This window comes from Capra hircus (genome assembly GCF_001704415.2).
Source record: "Capra hircus breed San Clemente chromosome X unlocalized genomic scaffold, ASM170441v1, whole genome shotgun sequence".
NCBI classification, from domain to species: domain Eukaryota; kingdom Metazoa; phylum Chordata; class Mammalia; order Artiodactyla; family Bovidae; genus Capra; species Capra hircus.
The window spans coordinates 21390571-21417032 of NW_017189516.1; the positions used below are offsets into that span (position 1 = coordinate 21390571).

The 26462-nt window shown below is 44.0% G+C and overlaps 1 protein-coding gene across 1 annotated transcript in view; it reads right to left on the reverse strand.

Annotated features, from left to right (window-relative positions):
* MSN (moesin) overlaps positions 1–26141 on the reverse strand; it is an 81252-nt gene extending 55111 nt beyond the window's left edge. Inside the window, exon 1 of the mRNA XM_005700853.3 lies at positions 25761–26141. Coding sequence (XP_005700910.1) covers positions 25761–25772 — 12 coding nt within the window. The 5' untranslated portion in view covers positions 25773–26141. The remainder of the gene's footprint in view (positions 1–25760) is intronic.
* Between the last annotated feature and the right edge of the window lie 321 nt (positions 26142–26462).

Genomic DNA, 26462 nt, shown 5'->3' on the forward strand with positions numbered 1-26462 from the left:
ATGGGGATGGTCTTGATCCCTGTCTCGTGTACAATGTCACGAACCTCATTCCATAGTTCATCAGGCACTCTATCTATCAGATCTAAGCCCTTAAATCTATTTCTCACTTCCACTGTATAATCATAAGGGATATGATTTAGGTTATACCTGAATGGTCTAGTGATTTTCCCTACTTTCTTCAATTTGAGTCTGAATTTGGTAATAAGGAGTTCATGATCTGAGCCACAGTCAGCTCCTGGTCTTGATTTTGTTGACTGTATAGCGCGTCTCCATCTTTGGCTGCAAAGAATATAATCAATCTGATTTCAGTGTTGACCATCTGGTGATGTCCGTGTGTAGAGTCTTCTCTACGAGTGGGCACAAAAGAGCCTGCATTTCTGGTAATCCTGCTTCTCCTTGCCTGCCTTACTTCTTCAACATGATCAATTCCCTCAAACTAGCAAGCTTCTAAGAACAGGAATGTTCACCGGTCCAGAATTTTTTTTTTAATAAATTATGTACAGATCACTCACCTAGAGCCAGACATCCAGGAATGTGAAATCAAGTGGGCCTTAGGAAGCATCACTACGAACAAAGCTAGTGGAGGTGATGGAATTCCAGTTGAGCTGTTTCAAATCCTCAAAGATGATGCTATGAAAGTGCTTCACTCAATATGCCAGCAAATTTGGAAAACAGCAGCGGCCACAGGACTGGAAAAGGTCAGTTTTCATTCCAATCCCAAAGAAAGGCAATGCCAAAGAATATTCAAACTACCACACAATTGCATTCATCTCACACACTAGTAAAGTAATGCTTAAAATTCTCCAAGCCAGGCTTCAACAATACATGAACTGTGAACTTTCTGATGTTCAAGCTGGCTTTAGAAAAGGCAGAGGAACCAGAGATCAAACTGCCAACATCCGCTGGATCATGGAAAAAGCAAGAGAGTTCCAGAAAAACATCTATTTCTGCTTTATTGACTATGCCAAATCCTTTGACTGTGTGGATCATAGTAAACTGTAGAAAATCTGAAAGAGATGGGAATACCAGGCCACCTGACCCACCTCTTGAGAAACCTATATGCAGGTCATGAAGCAACAGTTAGAACTGGACATGGAACAACAGACTGGTTCCAAATCATGAAACTAGTACATCAAGGCTGTTTATTGTCACTCTGCTAATTTAACATATATGCAGAGTACATCATGAAAAATGCTGGGCTGGAGGAAGCACAAGCTGAAATCAAGATTGCTGGGAGAAATATCAATAACTTCAGATATTCAGAGGATACCACCCTTATGGCAGAAAGTGAAGAAAAACTAAAGAGCATCTTGATGAAAGTGAAAGAGGAGAGTGAAAAAGTTGGCTTAAAGCTCAACATTCAGAAAACGAAGATCATGGCATCCAGTCCCATCACTTCATGGCAAATAGACGGGGAAACAGTGGAAACAGTGGCTGACTTTATTTTTCTGGGCTCCAAAATCTCTGCAGATGGTGATTGCAGCCATGAAATTTAAAGACACTTACTCCTTGGAAGAAAAGTTATGACCAACCTAGACAGCATATTAAAAAGCAGAGATATTACTTTGGCAACAAAGGTCCGTCTAGTCAAGGCTACGGTTTTTCCAGTGGTCATGTATGCATGTGAGAGTTGGACTGTAAAAAAAGCTGAGTGCTGAAGAATTGATGCTTTTGAACTGTGGTGTTGGAGAAGACTTGTGAGTCCCTTGGACTGCACGGAGATTCAACCAGTCCATCCTAAAGGAGATCGTCCTGGATGTTCATTGGAAGGACTGATTTTGAAGCTGAAACTCCAATACTTTGGCCACCTGATGAGAAGAGCTGACTCATTTGAAAACACCCTGATGCTGGGAAAGATTGAGGGCAGGAGTAGAAGGGGATAACAGAGGATGAGATGGTTGGATGGCATCACTGACTCAATGGACATGGGTTTGGGTGTACTCCGGGAGTTGGGATGGACAAGGAGGCCGGGCGTGCTCCTGTTCATGGGGTCGCAAAGAGTCGGACACAACTGAGCAACTGAACTGAACTGAACAGTTGACCCTGAACAACATGGCTTTGAACTGTGCCAGTCCACTTAATAAGCCTATTTTTTTCAATAAATACATACTACAGTACCACACAATCTGTGGTTGGCTGAACCTGTGGTTGGTTGTTGAATATGTGGGTGTAGAACCAAGGATATTGAGAGCCAACTGTAGAGTTAAAAGGAGAATTTCAACTGGCAGTACATGGTAGGGCAGGGGGGATGCCCTGACCTCCCTATTGTTCGAAGGTCAACTGTATTTACTTGCATTTTAAAAATCGCTCTTTCTCAACTCTTCAATTAGATGCCTCAGCTATAGCAGAACACTCTGCAAAATTCTAATTTGCTGCCACCTAGACAAGATCCCTGGTAAGTATGGGAAGAGCAGATTCTAATCCAACTTCATTAGTCTTCTCTGGGGAAGACTGGAAAGGAATGTGAACACCAACAAAGTGTGTGTGCACGCGTGCACACACACGCACACACAGCTTCTTTTCTCAACCCCAGATAGCTACAGCAGCCCAGAATAGGTCTGAGGAACAGGGTTCTCAGTCATGTACTGTTGGGAATTAAACTACTCCAAATTGGCAAAACCACAGAAAAGGGAGAGGGGCTAATTTAAGCACGGGGAAGTGGTTTACCCTACTATTCCCGGGCAAATCTGAGGTTCCTAATATCATATCACAGATCAGTGACAAAGTTATAGATAAGGAGTGGATTTATTTAAAGAAAAACACAACACAGACAAAGAATGAGCCATCTCAGAAAGCAAGAGAGTCCTGAAATATGGCAGTTAGTTTTTATGCATTGGGTTATTTCTTAGGCTACTGAGTAGGAGGATTATCACAATTATTTTGGGAAAGAGGTGGGGATTTCCAGTTACTGGGCCACTGCTGACTTTTTGGCCTTTTATGCTGAGCCTCAGAACTGTCAGACTTTATTTTCTTGGGCCCCAAAATATCACTGCAGATGGTGACTGCAGCCATGAAATTAAAAGACACTTGCTCCTTGGAAGAAAAGCTATGACAAACATAGATAACATATTAAAAAGCAGAAACATTACTTTGCCATCAAAGGTCCACATAGTCAAAGCTATGATTTTTCAGTAGTCATGTATGGATGTGAGAGTTGCACCATAAAGAATGCTGAATGCTGAAGAATTGATGCTTTTGAGCTGTAGTGTTGGAGAAGACTCTTGGACTGCAAGGAGATCAAATCAGTCAATCCTAAAGGAAATCATCCCAGAATAGTCATTAGAAAGACTGATGCTGAAGCTCCAATACTTTGGCCACCTGATGCGAAGAGCAAACTCATTAGAAAAGACCCTGATGCTGGGAAAAATTGAGGGCAGGAGGAGAAGGGGACAACAAAGGACAAGGTGGTTGGATGGCATCACTAACTCAATGGACATGAGTTTGCTCAAGCTCTGGGAGATGGTGAAGGGCAGGGAAACCTGGCATGCTGCTCTCTATGGGGTCGCAAGAATTGGACACGACTGAGACTGAACAACAACAGAACTGTCATGTTGGATGTGTCATTTAGCATGCTAACGTATTACAATGAGTAATGATGACACTCAAGATCTACTGGAAAGCAAGTCTTCTACCATCCTGGACCTAGTTGGTTCTGACCAGTTTTTGTCATGTCCTAGGATAAGATGGCAGGATGGCATCACCGACTCGATGGACCTGAGTTTGAATGAACTCTGGGAGTTGGTGATGGACGGGGAGGCCTGGCGTGCTGCAGTTCATGGGGTCGCAAAGAGTCGGACACGACTGAGCAACTGAACTGAACTGATGACTATATCATTCTTTTATATATTATGCCCTTCCACCTTCTCTCTTGTTTCACTACCACCGATCATTCCACTAAGATAACTTAAGCATGGGTGAAATCACAGCAATCTCTAAAAGTCGGGCCTACAGAGCTTGAAAAGGGGAACAGCTATCATCATTTTATTCTTTATCCCAAAAAAAGCATCCACAACTCCTACCTTCTCCAGAAATCCTTCTTTCTCAGGTCTCAGGTAGGAAGACCCTTACAGTGTTCTCTTTGTTTTCCATTCAATGAAGAATATAAGCCCTTTTCATTTGTGAAAAACTTTTAAATGCTTTTAAGTGTTCTACTCACTTGATAAATCGATTATTAATGAGCCCACACTGATGCTAAAATCTGATTTGATATGAAAAGCTGCACACCATGTGGTAAGTTTAAAACACAAGTAGTTGAACAGTATGGATTTGTATTGTGTATGTATTTAAAGTTCTATGTGTATAAATGCACTTAAAAAGGAATCTAAGTTCACATTAACTACCTAGTTCACACAAATGTTGGTTGTCTTTAGAGAACAGTCAGGGCAGAAGACAGGAGATTTTAAATTTTTCAGTGCTATTTTATTTCCACAGCAAATACGTATCAGTTTCATAATGAAAAAGCATATCAAAAATTGTAAAATAAAGTCTTATTTTGTCTGCCCTACCAAAAGGCACAGATTGTGTCTGTTAATATTCTTCATACAGTGTCTAGCTCAGCACTATAAGAACAGATGGAAAAAGTCCTTTAAAGACTAGATGACCCTCAAAGGCTCTTGCTATTTTAGGCCACCCAATCCTATCTAGTAGGCCTACTCCTATATCTGTCAAATGCTGGCCATACTCCTCTTTCAGGGAATGTGTGGGAGAACAAGTATCTCCTATTGCTCCTCAAATTAGCCTACCTTTACTAAAACAGAAAAGCCTACCTTCTACCAAATCTGAAAAGATGGGCAGTCTGGGACCTAAGGCAACCTGGATGATGGTGGCAGTAGTGGTGACAACAGGAACAACAGCAGAATACAGATGCTGGGTGCCCCAACATGATGATCTATAGCATTTCCCTGCTCTCCTCCCAGAACTATGTCTGGCCCTACCCATCTCTTAGCAGAGAAACCAACTCAATCCTTAAACCTCAGGAGCACAAACTTCTCAGGATTAGATTACCCAATGCAGTCCTGCCTGCTGGCCATGCCACAATGAGCAGTTGTTGTTGTTCAGTTGCTCAGTCATGTCCAACTCTTTGTGACCCCATGGACTACAGCACGCTAGGTTTCCCTGTCCTTCACCATCTCCCAGAGCTTGCTCAAACTCATGTCCATCGAGTCAGTGATGCCATCGAACCATCTTGCCCTCTGTCGTCCACTTCTGCTTTCAATCTTTCCCAGCATCAGGGTCTTTTCTAATGAGTCAGCCCTTTCCTGAGAGAGAGTGGCCACCACTTTCATCAGGTGGCCAAAGTACTGGAGGTTCAGCTTCAGTCCTTCAGAAGAATATTCAGGATTAATTTCCTTTAGGATTGACTGGTTTGATTTCCTTGTAGTCCAAGGGACTCTCAAGAGTCTTCTCCAACACCACAGTTAAAAAGCATCAATTTTTTGGCACTCAGCCTTCTTTATGGTCCAACTCTCACATCCACACCTGACTACTGGAAAAACCATAGCTTTGACCATAGGAACCATTACTGGCAAAGTAATGTCTCTGCTTTTTAATATGCTATCTATGTTTGTCATAACTTTTCTTCCAAGGAGCAAGCGACTTTTAATTTCATGGCTGCAGTTACCATCTGCAGTGATCTTGGATTCCAAGAAAATAAAGTCTGTCACTGTTTCCATTGTTTCCTCATCTAATTGAAATGAAGTAATAGGACCAGATGCCATGATCTTAGTTTTTCTAATGTTGAGTTTTAATTTAGCTTTTTCACTCTCCTCTTTCACTTTCATCAAGAAGCTCTTTAGTTCCTCTTGGACTTCTGCCATAAGGGTGCTGTTATGAGCAATACACATATAAAAAAGTAAAAATTTTAAAAAGCTGGGTAATTCTTGGTACTCTAGGGCCAAATTCTGAGTTGCTTCACAAAGACATATAAAAATGCTTACATAGCTACCTGTACAGTTCAGTTCAGTCTCTCAGTCGTGTCCGACTCCTTGTGAACCCATGAATCGCAGCACACCAGGCCTCCCTATCCATCACCAACTCCCGGAGTTCACTCAGACTCACGTCCATGGAGTCAGTGATGCCATCCAGCCATCTCATCTTCTGTCATCCCCTTTTCTCCTGCCCCCAATCCCTCCCAGCATCAGAGTCTTTTCCAATAAGTCAACTCTTCACATGAGGTGGCCAAAGTACTGGAGCTTCAGCTTCAGCTTCAGTATCATTCCCTCCAAAGAAATCCCAGGGCTGATCTCCTTCAGAATGGACTGATTGGATCTCCTTGCAGTCCAAGGGACTCTCAAAAGAGTCTTCTCCAACACCACAGTTCAAAAGCATCAATTCTTTGGCACTCAGCCTTCTTCACTGTCCAACTCTTACATCCATACATGACCACAGGAAAAAACATAGCCTTGACTAGACGGACCTTAGTCGGCAAAGTAATGTCTCTGCTTTTGAATATGCTATCTAGGTTGGTCATAACTTTTCTTCCAAGGAGTAAGTGTTTTTTAATTTCATGGCTACCTGTTAGACTCCACTAAAAACTTTGATTAAAATATTCTCCCTTGGTGTGAGCACTACTGTATTGTGTGGAGACATGGCAAAAAGGAATAGAAATTAGTTATGAACAAGCTAGCCATTCACAAGTAAACAGGTTCTTCAAGGTACACAAAAGGGAAAAATTCCTCCCCATTTCTTGGCACTATTTAGCTCCATTCTGCCAGGGCCCAGCTAGGTTCGCATTAGGTAATTTCCAGTGGGCCCCTGAAACTGTTGTTTGGCTTTCTAGTAGACCTAAACAAAGGAGTCTGTGCAAGACAATTCCAATTTGACAATAGTAGCTATTAATGTATCTATGAACAAATTATTCATGAGCTAAGCTGATAGAAGGGGGAGACAGAGGATGAGGTGTTTGAATGGCATCACCAACTCAATCGACATGAGTTTAAGCAAACTGCAGGAGATAGTGAAGGACAGGGAAGGTGGGCATGCTGCAGTTCATGGGGTCACAAAGAGTCAGATTCAACTTAGCAACTTAACAACAACAAGCTGATAGAATGAAAAGAATATACTCCTGGGAGTCTTGGCTTAAAGACTGGCTTCTGCCCCTGACTCACTGCATGACCTTGAGCAAGGCTCTTCCCCTTGCTGTATTTTATAGTTGACCAGCAGATCTTCCATAGGTTCAGGTAATGTGCTTCCTTTATAAACCACACAATTCTCTGGTGGATTCAGGGTTTTCAGATGGCCAGGACAGCAGGAAGGAGTCATGAGTAGTATGTGATAAAAACAAAAACCACACTAGGTGGAGGATAATCTCTATCCAAAGACCTTAAAGCTCTCCATGAGCTGTTTGCACAAGACAGGTGGGATGGGCAGGCCTCTGAAAAGCATATGAAGACATGAGTTCTGTCCTTCTAATAGTACTTGGCTGATTTGAGGCCAGAAGGCCTGAAAGGTGACCAGTTTTACTATAGCTTCTATAAATACTTACACCTCCAGCTGAAGAGATGTTAGAAGACCCTCTACTCTAGTACCACTCATTGGTTGCTGAAGAGAAGATGGTACCTCCCTCCCCGGCCACTTGTGGCCATTTTTGAGTAGGGTTGTGCTGGGGCCAATTGGAGCCATGTTGCCCAGGTAAGTGGGGAGATGGGACTTCCCTACACATATCCCACTAAAAGCATCAGGTTGTGGGGTACCTACGGGAATGCTTGCTCAGGGAAATTATAGCACCTGACATTATGGGCTCAGAAGCTTGTGAATAACTACACAGAGAGAACATACACAGAGGCCAACTGAAACAAAAATTATGGGGTGCCCTAGCTCTACTTTTCCTCCCCTGTGCCCCATACCTCACAGAGCACCTCCAGATGCATTAGTAACTGAATATTCACCCATAACCCTAAGGAGTAGGATGCTATTACTCTTTCCATTTTACAGATGGGAAACTGAGAATTGGAATGGTTTGAGAAGTTTGCACTGGTGGGTCAAGGTCAGACAGACTCTCTCTCAGGCCTCTCTTCCCTAAAGGTGCTAATGTACCCTGTCCTTCTCCAAGGTGTATTTTCTCTATTATTGGTGCCTAGAGTATGTCCTGGAGAAGGCAATGGCACCCCACTCCAGTACTCTTCCCTGGAAAATCCTATGAACAAAGGAGCCTGGTAGGCTGGAGTCCATGGAGTCGCTAAGAGTCTGATATGACTGAGCAACTTCCCTTTCACTTTTCACTTTCATGCATTGGAGGAGGAAATGGCAACCCACTCCAGTGTTCTTGCCTGGAGAATCCCAGAGACGGGGGAGCCTGGTGGGCTGCTGTCTATGGGGTCGCACAGAGCTGGACATGACTGAAGTGACTTAGCAGCAGCAGTAGCAGCAGAGTATATCCTACCAGGTGCTCATCCAATACTGGATCCCTTGCATATATTATTGCTGCATATATTACCCTTCTCCATGTCTGTCACTGACTATGTGCAAGGCCTGCCCATCATTAACCATCTCTACCTGAACAACAGCTCCTTCTTGAGGCAAGAAGAGTTAGAAACTTTCAAATCCACCGTTTTGCTAAAGGAGACAGAATGGGAGCCCAGATGGCTGCAATACCACATGGTAAGTATCATAACAGAAATTCTTACAAAGTACAGTGGGCACACAGAAGACACTGTAACTAATACTACAGGGAGTATTAAAGCATCCAGTGGAGGTGTCAAGAGTAGGTGGAGATGAGGAAGATATACTTGACATTTCAAGTTGAAAGAAAAAAAATATGCTAAAGGTGAAAGAAAGAGGTATGGCTTACTTGAGGAAATGATCCCACAAGGCTACAGCATAGTTAGTGTACATATGGGGACAAGTGGGACCTGAGTCTAGAGACAGAGCTATGATGTAGCCAGATATCAAAGGGCTCTCCATATATACCACACTAAGGGTTTTAGATTTTCTCTTATTCACATTCACTGCAGTGATATAAATACTGGCAAATGCTGGGAGTAATTTAAATGCCCACCAAAAGGGGAATGGTTAGTATATTATGACATAGTCACTGGATGAAATTTTGTAAAGGTATTAAAAATTCTCATTTTTAAAAACTAAAGTGCATTTACCTAAGCTTTCAGTGATTTCTTATGTACAATATAATAATACCTTGGAAATACAATAATTGTACCAATACAATAAAACCACAGAAAACTAAGGTACATATGTGAGATATGATGAGACACACACATGAATAATAATTGCTATGTTAAAATGGTGGATTTATGGAAGATGTCTCCCTCTATTTGCTAAACTCTGTCATATGCCATGTTGGGTTTTACAAAAACGGGAAGTATAAAAATAAACACTCTTCTTCTATCTGATTCCTCTTTCCTTCTCACCATCTCTCTCCTCTATCAGCTTTCTTTCTCTCCCTCACCAACAGCATTTCTAATCTACCACCTGCAACTGGAATCCTTAACACATGGAAGGCTCCTAAGAAGGAAAGGCTGCCAGCAAGGTGGCTGCTCCAAGCAGCAAGCTCCTGCATGGGCCAGAGGCCATTCCAGCTTAATGCTGGGGAAGAATCTTCCACCCAAAAGCATTGTCCAGTTTTACCCAACTAAGCCTTCTCTGCCCTAGGAACTTGTTGCCAAAGGAAAGAAGATAGACACAAAGAAGACTTCTATCTTGCCCTCACTTCAGAAGGTTCAGAGCAGGTGAAGAGTATGTTCATGGCCAAATCCTAGGTGGCTGAGATACAGCCTGTGATCCTTGATTTACAAGCAAGTACTGTAGAAAATAGGGCTTCCCTGGTGGCTCAGTGGTAAAGAATCTGCCTGCAATTCAGGAGATGAAGGGGGCATGGGTTTGATCCCTGGGTCAGGAAGATTCCCTGAAGAAGGCCACAGCAACCTACTCCAGTATTCTTGTCTAGAGAATCCCACAGACAAAGGAGCCTGATGGGCAACAGTCCATGGGTCGCGAAGAGTTGGACATGACTGAAGCGACTGAGCATGCATGTACACACTGTAAAAAATGTCACTAAGGAGGAAGAAGGGTAAAAACAGATCCAGCCAAGGGTATACCATCTCCAGTGAACCTCTTATGCCTCATAAGCCCATCACTCCCTCACAGGAAATTCAGAGATCCCTCCCCTTTCATCTACAGATCTAAGACCACTGGAAGCCATATTCACAAAATGCAGGATAAGTTGAAGGCTGAACACTAGGCCTGTGGCAATCTCCCTCAGTAGAAATTTCTCCCCTTCACTCCAACCAAGACCACATCATCTAGCTCTCCTGATCCAAGAGAAACAAAGGCATCAATGACTCAGACAGAAGAAGGGGAAGGGGAGCTTAGCAATTTTAGATGTAGCCAAAAGCAATTTCATAATTCTAAGGAGAGGGATGTTGTAGGGGAAGGGAGTACAGGAAGTCAAATTTCATTTGCATTTCAGTTTTGGTTTGTTTCTTGGTCTTCCCCTTCCCTACTGGAACAATGACCAATTCAAGGGTCTTCTATTCTTCTTGGAGTCACCAAGGACCCAAAATAGCCAGCAACTGTACTTTGCAGGCTGGACTCCAAGGCCCCACACCCATGGCTCTCAGTTAACAGTAGTCTCTCCAAGTCAGGATATTCAAGGCAAGCTCTGTCATAGGTTGATCAAATACATTTAAGCAAAGCTCACTGAAATAGAAAGGGCTACTTACACAACGATAGCTGGGAACAGGGTCGGGGGGAATGATATTCCCAATACTACTCTAAAGAAGAAAAAGCAGTTTCACCAAATAGTCTTTGTTCTCTTACACTCTTTCCATGAACTTCTTATCATCTTCTTAAAGACTAGGCACAAGTAACCAGAATGTCAGAAAAAGCCAGTGTTCTCATTTTACAGATAGAAAAACTAAGGCCCATAAAAGTGACTTGCCCAAGGTCACACAGATTGAGACTAAAAACCATAAATTCTGATTCAGTCTGTTAGTCTTTTCAGTGTATCATTTCTATGATTCAGTCTGTTAGTCTTTTCAGTGTACCATTTCTACTCAAAAGCATTAAAAAAAAACAACAATAGACAAATGCTTGAAGCTGTGTCAAAAGTTCAGCTCTTCTAAGCTGGGATGAGACAGCTCAGGACTGGAGATAAGACTAAGAAGGATGTTGGACCCAGCCCACTCAGAAAAGCCAAGTGAGAAGCCTAGGCATACAAAAGGCACATATAAAGAATTTAGCAACTGAATGGTGTGATCACTCACCTAGAGCCAGACATTCTGGAATGTGAAGTCAAGTGGTCCTTAGGAAGCATCACTACAAACAAAGCAAGTGGATGTAATGGACTTGCACTTGAGCTATTTCAAATCCTAAAAGATGATGCTATGAAAGCGCTGCACTCAATATGTCAGCAAATTTGGAAAACTCATCAGTGGCCACAGGACTGGAAAAGGTCAGTTTTCATTCAAATCCCACAGAAAGGCAATGCCAAAGAATGTTCAAACTACCACACAATTGCACTCATCTCACACGCTAGTAAAGTAAGGCTCTAAATTCTCCAAGCCAGGCTTCAATAGTACATGAACTTCCAGATGTTCAGACTGGATTTAGAATAGGCAGAGGAGCCAGAGATCAAATTGCCAGCATCCGTTGGATCAAAGAACAAGCAAGAGAGTCCCAGAAAAAACATCTATTTCTGCTTTATTGACTATGCCAAAGCCTTTGACTGTTGATAGATCACAACAAACTGTGGAAAACTCTTAAAGAGATGGGAATACCAGACCACCTGACCTGCCTCTTGAGAAATCTGTATGCAGGTCAGGAAGCAACAGTTAGAACTGGATATGGAACAACAGACTGGTTCCAAATAGGAAAAGGAGTGTGTCAAGGCTGTATATTGTCATCCTGCTTATTTAACTTATACGCAGAATACATCATGAGAAAAGCTGGGCTGGATGAAGCACAAGCTGGAATCATGATTGCCGGAAGAAATATCAATAACCTCAGATATGCAGATGACACCACCCTTATGGCAGAAAGCAAAGAAGAACTAAAGAGCCTCTTGATTAAAGTGAAAGAGGAGAGTGAAAAAGTTGGCTTAAAGCTCAACATTCAGAAAACTAAGATCATGGCATCCAGTCCCATCACTTCATAGCAAATAGATGGGGAAACAGTGGAAACAGTGGCAGACTTTGTTTTTTGGGGCTCCAAAATCACTGCAGATGGTGACTGCAGCCATGAAATTAAAAGACACTTGCTCCTTGGAAGAAAAGTTATGACCAACCTAGACAGCTTATTAAAAAGCAGAGGCATTACTTTGCCAACAAACGTCCATCTAGTCAAAGCTATAGTTTTTGCAGTAGTCAAGTATGGTTTTGAGAGTTGGACTATAAAGAAAGCTGAGTGCCGAAGAATTGATGCTTTTGAACTATGGTGTTGGAAAAGACTCTTGAGAGTCTCTTGGACTGGAAGGAGATCCACCCGGTCCATCCTAAAGTAAATCAGTCCTGAATATTCATTGGAAGGACTGATGCTGAAGCTGAAACTCCAGTACTTTGGCTACTTGATGCAAAGAACTAACTCATCTGAAAAGACCCTGACACTGGGAAAGATTGAAGGTGAGAGTAAAAGGGGACAACAGAAGATGAGATGGTTGGATGGCATCACCAACTCAATGGATATGAGTGTGAGTAAACTCCAGGAGTTGGTGATGAACAGAGAGTTCTGGTGTGCTGCAGTCCACGGGGTCACAAAGAGTCAGACACAACTGAGCAAGTTAACTGAACTTAACTGAAGGTTTTACTGCTGCTGCTACTAAGTCGCGTCAGTCATGCCCGACTCTTAGTGACCCCATGGACTGCAGCCCACCAGGCTCCTCTGTCCATGGGATTTTCCAGGCAATAGTACTGGAGTGGGGTGCCATTGCCTTCTCCAACTGAAGGCTTTGGCTACTCCAAAGAAGTAGTTTCAGATGCTGAGAGCCCAACCTGGCCCCACCCTACCTCCACACCCTGAGCCTCTTCAGGCCATTCAAGACTACTCTTAAGACTATCAGATCTAGGTAAGAAGCTAGGAGAGAGGTGATCAGGCATGGGTGAGGAGGACAAGATAAGAAAGCAAGGTGGAGAAATCAGTCATTCCAGAGCTCTCTCATCTTTCTCTCTCCTTTCTCACTGGTCCCCACCCTGGCCCCAACAAAGGGGCCACCTCCTTCCTAACAAGCTCTAAAGAAGAAGAAAATAAAAGTTTGTAGGTGGCATTATACAAACATGAGTAAGGTATTCCCTGTACCAAAGAAAAATAAGACACTAGTTGAGGTGGCAAAGGCATTTCAGGGGGGAAAATATAGCCATATAAGGCATACTTGACTGGTAGGGAATCATCAGGAAAGATTCCAGAAGCTGACGTCGCAGGGAGGAAGCCTTTAGTCATTGGTTTCCTCTGGCAACTGGCCTAAGGCCAGGCAGCAAACTCCCAACCTTAGGAAAATGACTGGGTTATGGCAGAGAGAAAGGCAACTAAATCTAAATTTTCCCTAGGCCCTATTCAGGTCCTGCTGGAGCACTTCTCCAAGTAACAGCAAAGAGGTATAGTGTAACCCTGAAGCAAAGTGGCAAATATTCTCACCAATTATATGCTAGATCCACCATGGCCCCAGTGCCAAGAAGAGTAAGGAACCTGAAGAAAAGGGCTCTATTTCAGTTATATATTTCTGTTGTCGTTGATACTTTCAATATAAAGAAAAATTAAAAGGTAAAAATGACTTTTGCTCTCAACAAGGGAACTTCTGTGGATTAGTCAACCTCCCAGGAATATCTGTGAATATATTTGGAGAGAAGATTAGCTCACTTAAAACCTTTGAAAATACCAAAGGTTTGTATAGCTTAACTAATGACACCTAAATGGGCTATTACTTTGACCCCCACCCCCCAACTCCATACCACAGATTAATCAACTCCAGTCAGAGTTTACAACAGGTTAGAACATCTTTGTATACTTATCTCACCTTCAGGCTGAGATTTCTGAAAAAGGACAGGGAGGTGGGAGGGGTAAGAGGCAGATTACACCAAGACAGTAAGATTAGGAACCTTATCTATACATACTTCACTAGAGGAATATGAGCCTTAAACTTTCTCAGGTATTTAAGGGAGGCCAAGACTAAAGATAGGAAAGAAATGCTGACCAGGCCTGATAGGTATGCCTTATTTCCCCTCCTATCTGCCAAATAAATGTCCAGAAAAAGATTTCTCATGATTATACTTGTATACTTTGTTATTGTTACATACGATCAAATGTCCACACCTCAATTTTTCACTCATCAGACTCTGATTGATATCCTGGCCGAACAAAGTATCTATCAAATTTCTACAAAGTAGAAGTATTACAAAGCACAGAAAGAAACTTCAACCTTTGAAGTCACCAATCACAGTAGCTACCTGGCAAAACATTACCACTAAGCTAACCCAGTGGTAGGTCACCATACCGTTGGCCTAGGAACTATGTCAACACAAACCTTATACCACAACAAGCCCACTGATAGGAGAATCCAATCTGCTTCTATCATCAGGCACAGGCAAAGAGCTGTTTTTTGAAAGTCACCCAAAAGATCCTTTTTCCAAGTTTAAAGGCCCTGATACTACAGCTGAGTCCTCACCAGAAATGGCACACTTTTCAATCTACCACAATCACAACACAAGGGAATCCTCCCCTCACTTCTATCCTTTCTCAAATACCTATCTCATAGCAAAGCCACTGAGAGAATTAAAAGCTGTCTTTAGGACGCTGACCTTAAGAGAAATCACTAAGCTCTATTTCTTGGTTTAGCTCATCTGGAAACATGAAGGAAGGAGCCACTCACATACCCACATAGGCAACAAAGACAACAAAATTTATCTTAGTTAATTCACCCAATGCTGGAAAACCCAAGGTACAGTCTCCCAGAATATATATCCCTTCAGATGGCATTTGCCAATTGAAACAGGACTGTTTGTTGGCTCCAGATGACCCTAGAAACAGCAACTTGGTCTATGCTTACATGTACTCTGTGGCTTCCCTTGAAACGATAAGCACATCAAGCCTTCCTTCATTTCAGGCAAACTCATTTTCAAGAGAACAGTGTGGCCTAGGGCCACTTGGTTTACACCCACATATGGAAACTGTCACTGTCCCACTCAGAACAGCCACTGCCCCTGAGGGTACACACCCTTCAAGATCCTGTTTATGTTCCAATAAACTCCCTTCTCAAAATCTATAGAAAATGCCATGTATACATTTTTTTCAAACTGTGTTTTAGTGAGTTCACCCTAAATCTCCAGTTAAATAGATCTACGAAGGCAGCAACTGTATCCTCCATTCATTTATTTGTATTCCTTATAGTAACAACATTCAGAAAATGAAGATCATGGCATCTGGTCCCATCACTTCGTGGGAAATAGATGTGGAAACAGTGTCAGACTTTATTTTGGGGGGCTCCAAAATCACTGCAGATGGTGACTGCAGCCATGAAATTAAAAGACGCTTACTCCTTGGAAGAAAAGTTATGACCAACCTAGATAGTATATTCAAAAGCAGAGACATTATTTTGCCGACTAAGGTCCATCTAGTCAAGGCTATGGTTTTTCCTGTGGTCATGTATGGATGTGAGAGTTGGACTGTGAAGAAGGCTGAGTGCCGAAGAATTGATGCGTTTGAACTGTGGTGTTGGAGAAGAGTCTTGATAATCCCTTGGACTGCAAGGAGATTCAAGCAGTCCATTCTGAAGGAGATCAACCCTGGGATTTCTTTGGAAGGAATGATGCTAAAGCTGAAGCTCCAGTACTTGGGCCACCTCATGCGAAGAGTTGACTCATTGGAAAAGACTCTGATGCTGGGAGGGATTAAGGGTAGGAGGAATAGGGGACAACCCAGGATGAGATGGCTGAATGGCATCACGGACATGATGGACGTGAGTCTGAGTAAGCTCCAGGAGATGGTGATGGACAGGGAGGCCTGGCGTGCTGTGATTCATGGGGTCACAAAGAGTCGGACACAACTGAGCAACTGAACTTAACTGAACAGTAAATAGTACCTAGTAACCACTCAATAAATGGTGAGAATTCAAGCTGCCTGCCTTCATTCTTACCCATCTTATCTAGCAGAGCGTTGAAAGTGAAAGTGAAGTCGCTCAGTCGTGTCCAGCTCTTTGCGACCCCATGGATTGTAGCCTACCAGGCTCCTCCCTCCATGGGATTCTCCAGGCAAGGGTACTGGAGTGGGTTACAATTTCCTTCTCCAGGGGATCTTCCCGACCCAGGGATCGAACCCGGGTCTCCCACATTCCAGGCAGACGCTTTAACCTCTGAGCCACCATGGAAGCCCAGCAGAGGGTTAGTTCCATAAAATAATAATAACATTTACATAGAACTGATTAGATACTAGCCACAGTTCTAAGCCCTTTATAGAAACTTACCTCATTTAATCTTTAAACAATCATACCAGATACTATCTTCAACTTTACAGTTGAAGAAAATGAAGCACAGAAGTTAAGCAACTTGCCCAAGGCTACAAAACTGTTAACAGTTGGTCACAGAGCTGGGATCTGAATCCAAGCAATTTGGTTCCAGAGTTTGTGTTTTTCACCAATACTCTATATTCCCCTTTCTAAAAAGGCCTGAAAAGTCCTTTTTTGGCTAGCTACCTGCACTGGGGGCTTCCTAGGTGGTGCTGCAGTAAAGAATTTGCCTGCCAATGTAGGAGATGCAAGAGATAGGGGTTTGATCCCTGGGTCAGGAAGACCTCCTGGAGTAGGAAATGGAAACTCATTCTAGTATTCTTGCCTGGAAAACTCCATAGACAGAGGAGCCTGGCAGGCTACAGTCCACAGGGTCGCAAACAGTTGGACATGTCTGAGCACGCATGCTCACTTCCTGGAATGTGAAGTCAAGTGGGCCTTAGAAAGCATCACTACGAACAAAGCTAGTGGAGATGGTGGAATTCCAGTTGAGCTATTTCAAATCCTGAAAGATGATGCTGTGAAAGTGCTGCACTCAATATGCCAGCAAATTTGGAAAACTCAGCAGTGACTACAGGACTGGAAAAGGTCAGTTTTCATTCCAATCCCAAAGAAATGCAATGCCAAAGAATGCTTAAACTACCGCACAATTGCACTCATCACACATGCTACTAAAGTAATGCTCAAAATTCTCCAAGCCAGGCTTCAGCAATACGTGAACAGTGAACTTCCAGATGTTCAAGCTGGTTTTAGAAAAGGCAGAGGAATCAGAGAACAAATTGCCAACATCCCCTGGATCATGGAAAAAGCAAGAGAGTTCCAGAAAAACAACTATTTCTACTTTATTGACTATTCTAAAGCCTTTGACTGTGTGGATCACAATAAACTGTGGAAAATTCTGAAAGAAATGGGAATACCAGACCACCTGACCTGCCTCTTGAGAAATCTGTATGCAAGTCAGGAAGCAACAGTTAGAACTGGACATGGAACAACAGACTGGTTCCAAATAGGAAAAGGAGTACATCAAGGCTGTATATTGTCACCCTGCTTATTGAACTTTTATGCAGAGTACATCATGAGAAATGCTGGACTGGAAGAAACACAAGCTGGTATCAAGATTGCTGGGAGAAATATCAATAACCTCAGATATGCAGATGACACCACCCTTATGGCAGAAAGTGAAGAGGAACTAAAAAGCCTCTTGATGAAAGTGAAAGAGGAGAGTGAAAAAGTTGGCTTAAAGCTCAACATTCAGAAAACAAAGATCATGGCATCTGGTCCCATCACTTCTTGGAAAATAGATGGGGAAACAGTGGAAACAGTGTCAGACTTTATTTTGGGGGGTTCCAAAATCTCTGCAGATGGTGATTGCAGCCATGAAATTAAAAGACGCTTACTCCTTGGAAGAAAAGTTATGACCAACCTAGATAGTATATTCAAAAGCAGAGACATTACTTTGCCGACTAAGGTCCGTTTAGTCAAGGCTATGGTTTTTCCAGTAGTCATGTATGGATGTGAGAGTTGGACTGTGAAGAAGGCTGAGCGCCGAAGAATTGATGCTTTTGAACTGTGGTGTTGGAGAAGATTCTTGAGAGTCCCTTGGACTGCAAGGAGATCCAACCAGTCCATTCTGAAAGAGATCAGTCCTGGGTGTTCTTTGGAAGGAATGATGCTAAAGCTGAAACTCAAGTACTTTGGCCACCTCATGCGAAGAGTTGACTCACTGGAAAAGACTCTGATGCTGGGAGGGATTGGGGGCAGGAGGAGAAGGGGACAACAGAGGATGAAATGGTTGGATTGCATCACTGACTCCATGGACGTTGAGTCTGAGTGAACTCCAGGAGTTGGCGATGGACAGGGAGGCCTGGCATACTGCGATTCATGGGGTCACAAAGAGTCGGACATGACTGAGCGACTAAACTGAACTGAACTGAGCACGCATGCACCTTCATTGTGTCTGGCCTACAAAACCTAGAGATAAGCAGTGAGAGTAGAGGTCAGGAGACTTCAGTTTGTATTCAAATATTGTCACCAAAGTGAAAGAAAGTACCATAAAATTCTCCTAACTCAAGGAACATGTCAAGCTGGACCACTGAGTAGGAATACAAAGAGGTCAGAGATCAAAATTTTAAATGGTGAAGAGAAAGTGGGGAATTTGGGTGAGGGGCAGGCGGGAAGAGGAAAAAGTCATTTTGATGCCCCAGAGGAACTAACTGAGTCACCCACTGACTGAAACCTGCTGCAGCAGAAGCTATTTAGGGGAACTCCATTGCAGCATTATGGCCATACTGTTAATGTAATCACCATAGAGCCAATTCTCTGGATGTCAGTGTCCCATGAGTAAAAAGAGTCATCATCCATTCAAGTCAGGCAAGTCCAGTGAGAGACCACTAACTTGGGAATCAGGAAAGTCAAGTTCTCCTTTCAATACTGTTACAAACTTCATGTGACCCTAAACAAGCTGGCTAACCTTTTCAGCTATGAATATGGGAAAGAAAGAACTCTACTCAATAAAGACTCTTAGGACAGTGAAGCCTAGTTGCAAGCAGGAAAATATAGCTAATCTCCTCTCCTTACCTTCCTCCTGTGCACATATCTACTTTATATCATGCTTCACAGTCAAAGCAAAACACTTACCTTCCTGGGAAGTGCTACAAACAATCCTAAAAGCAAGGTCAGAGCCTGAACCATCTGGATTATCTCCATACAAAGTACCCTTTGAGTTAGGCACTACATACACAGAAGGACTTGCTTTCAGGACCATTTTAACCCTACAGTCAAGTCTCTATTCACCCATAGCACAAAGAAGAAAATGCTGGGTATCTTGCAGTGAGTTCCATTAAAAAGGCAGACATTCAATATTTCCCCCCATCTGAGGTCAGACAAGTTGAATTTTAGTCCACAGCCCTATTACCAATTCATTCAAATCACTTCTCTTTCCTGGGCTTTGGTACCCATCTAAAATATAAACTAAACTTAAACTAAAAAGTTTCAAGGCCAGCTCATTTACTCTGTGATTCAAAACACTTCTGTGAGAAACCCAGACCACTCAGAACAATCTGCTAAAAGAGAAACAACTTAAGGCTAAGGAAGCTCTGGGTCATCCCAAGTACAGATGCATTTGAAATGCTGCACGCCACAATAGCCAGCCCTCAGTGCACTGGTGGTAGATATCTTAAGAGGTTGGTTTATGCCCACCACCTCCTCACTGTCTACCAAAATATCTAACTACCACACTTGAGGTTAAAGTAAACTTGAAACATAACTCAGTAGCTTCCTAGCCTCTCAGCAGAACTGGGGGAGTCGGGGCAGGGCGGGAGAGAGGCAGGGAGGAGCTATGCTTTGGGCAGGCAGTGAAAAGAAAAGAGGGGAAATCCATCAAGCTTTCAGTGTTTGAGGCTCCTTGGTCAACCCCAATCTTTACAATATACTCTCAGTTGGTTTCTTTCTTGTTCCCTACGTAGATATAGCCCTTTCCCCTCCATAGAATCAAGAAGAAATGGCCCAGAATATTCATGCTAGTGTTCATGTCAGAGCTACTAATGAGACAAACCAACTCCAAAGCTAGAAGCTCTCTATTCTGAACCCAGTACCCAGGAAGAAACAACACTCCAGAGGTGTAGGGGACAAGAAGATACCTTTTAGCAACTGCTCTTCAACTGTATTCTCAGCATAGCCTAGCACACTTCCTGGTACATAGAAGGCACTCAAATTTTAAGGAAAGAATGTCTGAAGGAAGAAGACACAAAAATGGGAGGCTTGAGGTCTGTACCATCAAGGCTTTCAAGAACATCAGTAGGGGCTTCCTTAGTGGTTCAGGTGGTAAAGAAACTGCAGTGTAGGAGACCTGGGTTCAATCCCTGGATCAGAAAGATCCCCTGGAGAAGGGAATGGCTACCCACTCCAGCGTTCTTGCCTGGAGAATTCCATGGACAGATGTACTTACAAAAAGAAAATAAGATCAAACTGAGGGAGTTACTCAATTTATGATAAATATTTCTCTATAATAAATGACAATATCCAAAGAAATTTCTCAACTTATAAAGGAACATCAGTACTAGAAGGGTCCCTCAGTTCAGTTCAGTTCAGTTCAGTTCAGTTCAGTTCAGTCGCTCAGTCATGTCCGACTCTTTGCGACCCCATGAATCGCAGCACGCCAGGCCTCCCTGTCCATCACCAACTCCCGGAGTTCACTCAAACTCATATCCATCGAGTCGGTAATGCCATCCAGCCTCTGTCGTCCCCTCTCCTCCTGCCCTCAGTCCCTCTCAGCTGATTATCAGGGTCTTTTCCAATGTCAACTCTTCGCATGAGGTGGCCAAATATTGGAGTTTCAGCTTTAGCATCCCTAGAGTGTATCTATTACTAGTACAGTTCTCTTATAACAAGTTGAAGAGATTGAGGGCCTGAAGAAAGAACTTGCATAAAGGCCCACTTTATTTGGATCACTTAACTAAGGTCAGGGAAGATGTCCTTCTTACATGGAAAAAGAAGGAAATCTATCAAGTCAGTGTTACCTGTCATTTCCCAACACTCATCTTCCAAATTAATGCAGTCCTAAGCTAACCCTCCAAGTGACTGCTCCTATAACACACATCAGAACCTGGAAATGAAAACTTCTTCAGCTCTATCAAGTATGAAATAAGAGGAAGGATGAACAGCAAAAACAGTCAATCATAATAAGACTACCTCTTTCACTTGACCAGCAGACTGTACCAAAAGAAACTACCTTTATACCATTTTTTCTTTGGGGGCAGAAGAATAGAGTGAGGTAGCAGGGAGAAAATATCCTGAGTTGGGAAAGATACACATGATAAACTCAGTTCTATCTTTGAAATATCAGAAACAGACTGCTCCCAATATATTATGATGCCAATTGTCACCAGATTAAACAGGAAAGACCCAATCCAAGTAGTGTGGGTAGCCAGATATTCTCCCTTCTAAGGACCTTAAGTCTTGAAATTCCAGTGAGGGGGACTCCCAGAAGACACAAAAGGACCTAGATATACTGTTGCCAGGTAACACTGTTAGAATAATTTCAGAGTAAATCTAGCTGTCAACTGATCTTATCCAGAGAGAATTGGAGTCAGAGAAATAGAACAAATGACCTCTAAATATACCTTCCAGCTCTATCATTCAGTACAGCAATCTCCTGAGAGGAGAAAGAAAGAGAAAAGTGAAAACACCCTTAAAATAAGCTACTGTTACAGGTAGCTAGATAATAATGAAGAGTTAGTAGACCTGTGATCCATACCATCTCTGTCACCTACTCACAGAGCAGCCTCCCCTTCCCCAAGCCTAAGATGATAGAATATAGATTAGCTGGTACCTTTGAGGGTCACACAAAGGTTCTCCTGCCCCACTAGCCCATCTCTGCCCAGAGAGCTATTCAAGAAAAAGCCTAAAGAAAATCTCCAAGATGGTTTCTGCTCTACCATCTAAACTTTCACAGAGGGCTAAGTGAACTGGAGAACCAAAGAAGTGGAAAGATAGATGCAGAATCCAAAGAGCAGTCTCTCACACAACCTCCATTCCTGATCCCTTGTCCACCCTTGAAGTCTACAGGCAGGGCTGATTCAAGGGTTAAAAGACTGATATTTTGCCTTCTATTCACCAAGTACCACTTTAGTGCCACTCGAGTGGCTCAAGCAATGCCAGGAATGGCAGGAGAATAAACAGTCCACATACCCCTGTTAAAGTTTAGCCGAATGCAGACCCTGAAGCCCTCAAATACTTTAAGGAGCTGGGTTCTTTACATCTGCTCACATGGATGGTCCCATCAATGACCATTAGATCACCTTTCCCTTGACCTGTTGAGCTAGAGCTAAAAACTCAACAAACTGAAGAGGTTTTACCAAGAATGATCCTGTAATTAAGTCACAGATTTAAATCTTAACCTCTCTACAGACTTACTGCATCATTCTAGGTCAGCCCGTCCTATTTGTGGGTCTCACTTTTGCCATGAGAACAATAAACCAAAAACTCAGGAACACCTTGAAAATTCAAAACAATCACTTTTTAGGGAATACAGAGTCCCAAAGACTTTGTGATCTAAGAAAAATTTAAAGAGGGTAGAGAGGGGAGAAAACTTTTTTTTTTTTTTTTAACAACTGTCTTATCATCATCAAAGTATAGATGGCAGTTAATAAGCTCCTGTATTCTGGCTAGTTAAAGTGGACTCAGGAAACTGGCAAGTAGAGGCACAGAATACAAGAGTTGGTTGGGGGCAGGGATGCAGAAAGGCATGTTTTAACAGATTTAAAGGGAGCTAGGTGACTAAGATCCAACCAGTCCATTCTGAAGGAGATTAGCCCTGGATTTCTTTGGAAGGAATGATGCTAAAGCTGAAACTCAAGTACTTTGGCCACCTCATGCGAAGAGTTGACTCATTGGAAAAGACTCTGATGCTGGGAGGGATTGGGGGCAGGAGGAGAAGGGGACGACAGAGGATGAGATGGCTGGATGGCATCACTGACTCGATGGATGTGAATCTGAGTGAACTCCGGGAGTTGGTGATGGACAGGGAGGCCTGGTGTGCTGTGATTCATGGGGTCGCAAAGAGTTGGACATGACTGAGCGACTGAACTGAACTGAACTGAGGTGACTAAGGGAGAAAATGGGCTGTAAAAGTGAGACCAAGCCTGGACAGACTGTAGACATTGGTTCATATGAATGAATGAATTCATTTTTCCACTATCTTCCTTATCTGTCATGCTTCAGAAGTAACCTAAAACACACTAGTGAAGTAGGCTTCCCAGATGGCTCAGTGGTAAAAGAATCTTCCTGCCAATGAGGGAGACGGAGGAGATGTGGGTTTGATCTCTGGGTTGGGAGTATCCCCTAGAGGAGGAAATGGCAACCTACTCCAGTATTCTTGCCTGAAAAATTCCATGGACAGAGGAGTCTGGCAGGCTACAGTCCAGGGGGTGCAAAGAGTCAGACATGACTTAGTGACTGAGTATGCACACACACACACTAGTGAAGAAGGAATGGAAAATAAGGAATTTTCTCCCTTTATTAAAGTTACTAGCTGGTATGCAGTGAACTAGAAGTGTGCCCCTGGATACCTCAACAGTGGGATAAGGAATGAGAAAAGTAACAGGAGGTACCTTGTGACACCTGGAACTCTCACCAGGAGACCACACAAATGCCAACATTAGTTACTCTGCCCAAATCATCCACTTCCTTTTATCTACGGACCAGAGAGTCCTGAAAATAAAGGTCAATTTGCTTTGAGCAAGAGAAGGGGCTCAACTTCAATAATACTTCAGTAAGTGAGAATAGAGGGTCAATGGGATGAGCATCAAGAAGCATGGACCCCAATCTTGATTCTGTCATCATGTGCCCTTAGGTGGTAGGTCCTTTCCTGTTAGGCCTAAATATCCTCATTAGTTGAGAGAGAGATCTACTAGATAGTGTGTAAAGTCCTTTCAGGTTAAGATTCCATGGTCTTAACAGGCATAATACAGTTGTTTCTCCTAAGTTAAACTTTCTTTGAAGCAAAAAGCATGGGAAATTCTCCAAAGCTTCCAGTCTATCAAAATTTAGCCCTCTCCTTCCAGCATGATTCAGTCAGTCTGCATAAAAATACTTTCACTACCCTAGGCCTGACCTCCAACAGCTCATACTCCAGTCTCTCTCCACAACAGGAAGAAGATCACCATGCTGTCTTCTTTGTCACTTTTCATTGAGATATGGTGGTTTAGAAAACTTTGAAACCATTTTCAGGCCCATTAAAGTTGCATTTAAATAACAGATATTTCAGAACTGAGGATGAGAGATACCACATGTGTTGCAGGGCACAGTCAATTCCCAGAGATCCACACACCTATTTAGGCAAAGACACACCTGAAGAAGAGCCAGGGAGTCAACCACAGAGATAAAACCAAAGAGAGGGTACTGGAAGGAATTTTACAATCCTCTGTAAGGCAGAGACTGTTCCCCCACTCCCTCTTTTTTCAAAACCATTCTCTCTCACTTTGTGTGTATGTGGGATGGGAGTGGGGAGTGTGTGGAAAAGCCCCATGTCATAAAACCATGAACAATGAAAAGATGAAGATGGTGGGAGTATACACTTGTTGAAAACTTGCTGTTTCTGAAGGACAGGGTTCTGGAAAGGAAAGAATCACTTGGCAGTGAGGCTGGAACACAGCAACGTGGCAACCAAAGCTCAGCACACACCCAAAGTACTGTCCCCCAGCCATTTCTTTCAGGGACCCTCAGTCCTCCCCACCACTGCTAGTCACTATCTCAGTTCTACAAGGCTCAGGCTGTCCTCAGAAGAAGGGTCTGGCAGAACTACATAGCCTAAGCCAGTGCAACAAGCTGCTTGGCCTAAGAGATTCAAGCCAGGGTGGTCACCCAGCCTTCCAGAGCAAGGGAAGGGCCTCGGCAGCCATTTGGCATGACTTGCACAAAAGCAAGCAGGGCTCATTATTCAGGCACATCCCTCCCCCCTCCCTCCTGGGCATCCGGCCCCCCTAGGCCCCACTCCCAGGAGGCTTCTTCTCTTCTCAAAACAGTGGGGTGGAGACCAGATCCTAGAAGCTACCACCACTCTAGAAAGGTGTGGCCCCACAGAAGAGTCCACACCTCACAGAAAAGTCTGGAGTAGACAGGAGGAAATAGCCAGTGAGTAATGGGAAAGGCAGGGATTTGGCGAGTGAAGAGAAGGAAAAAACCAGTCTTCTTCTCAAAGTCTTCTTCCCTCCTTTCAGACTGGTGTCTAGTGAAGTGTTAGTGCTCCTGGGAAAGAGTAAGTGGCCTCGATGAGTCTGTCCACAACTCTCCTCTTCTAGTGGGAAACAGCTGAAGCTTCCTGGGGAGGCTGTGGGAAAGGTGAGTGGGGGTGCGGGATCCGCCCTGAGCAGCTCCCACCCTTCTACTTGCTTCTCGGTTCCCATGGCCCATCCTGGTCTGAGGCAGCCTGGCCCCATAAAAGCGCCAATTCCTGGACTGAGGTAACTGTTTTCCTCCGGATGAGAATTCTCTACCCTGCGTCCAGGGCCCTTCGGGGGTAAAAAGAGACCTTGGGCCCTTAAGGAAATCTTCCTTACTATGGCATTCCAGACACAAGGAACTAGAATCTGAGAAAGAGGCCGGCCCCGCCCGGCCCACACTTCTACCCCGGGACCCCTCTACACTCCAGGACGCGCCAGAACTGGACTCCGCCCCTAGTCCTCCCTGCTCCAGGCCTCGGCCGAGGGCGCGGCAGCGCGACCCGACGCGTGGCTGGCCAAGACCCTGGCCATCGGCAAAGCGCTACGAGGGTCAGCAAGAGCTCCCAGGGCCGGCAGCGCCCACCCCAGACACTCACCGTTTTGGGCATGGTGGCGACAAAGGGAGCAGAGTTGGCGAAGTTTGGCCAGAAGCTGTCGGACGGCGCTGAGCACGCAGTACACACGGCTGACTCCGGGGACTGGGGGCTCGGATTGGGTCTCTCTCTAGCGTCGGGACGACTGCTCGGCTTCCTGCTAACGGGCCACGACTTCACAAACCCCACCCAGGAAAGAGCCGCCCCTGTCGTACCGCCCGCTCCTTTATGTGGCCGGGCTTCCGCGCCGCTCCCCGCCCTCGCGCCCGCCTTCTAGCCGGCCGCCAGCCTCGCCCCGCCCAGACCAGCCCTGCCAGGCCACACCAGCTACTTGGGGGCCTGGCTGGGCCTGGGCGCCTCAGTGGGCGATCCCAGCCCTCACCCGGGCCTGCCTGCCTCCTCTCTCACTCCCTTCACAGACCTTGGCCCTTCGCATCCGGGCCATCCGGCCCCACCTCCCAAGTAGGGCTGGGCCCTAGGCCGCACCCTGGAAAGAGGCTTACAGCCCTGACTACAACTTTACACTAATGGGAGTTCACTACCTGTCAAAAGGGCTCTGACTCTCCGAAAGTCCTTCCTGCGTGTATCTGAACTCTTCTGTGGTTCCACCTATGGATCTCAACTGAGGCCACACAAATCTACTACTCTGCCAAACAACTCAGAGATCTGAAGATCTCATGTTCGCCTGAAACTTCTCTTCTCTTG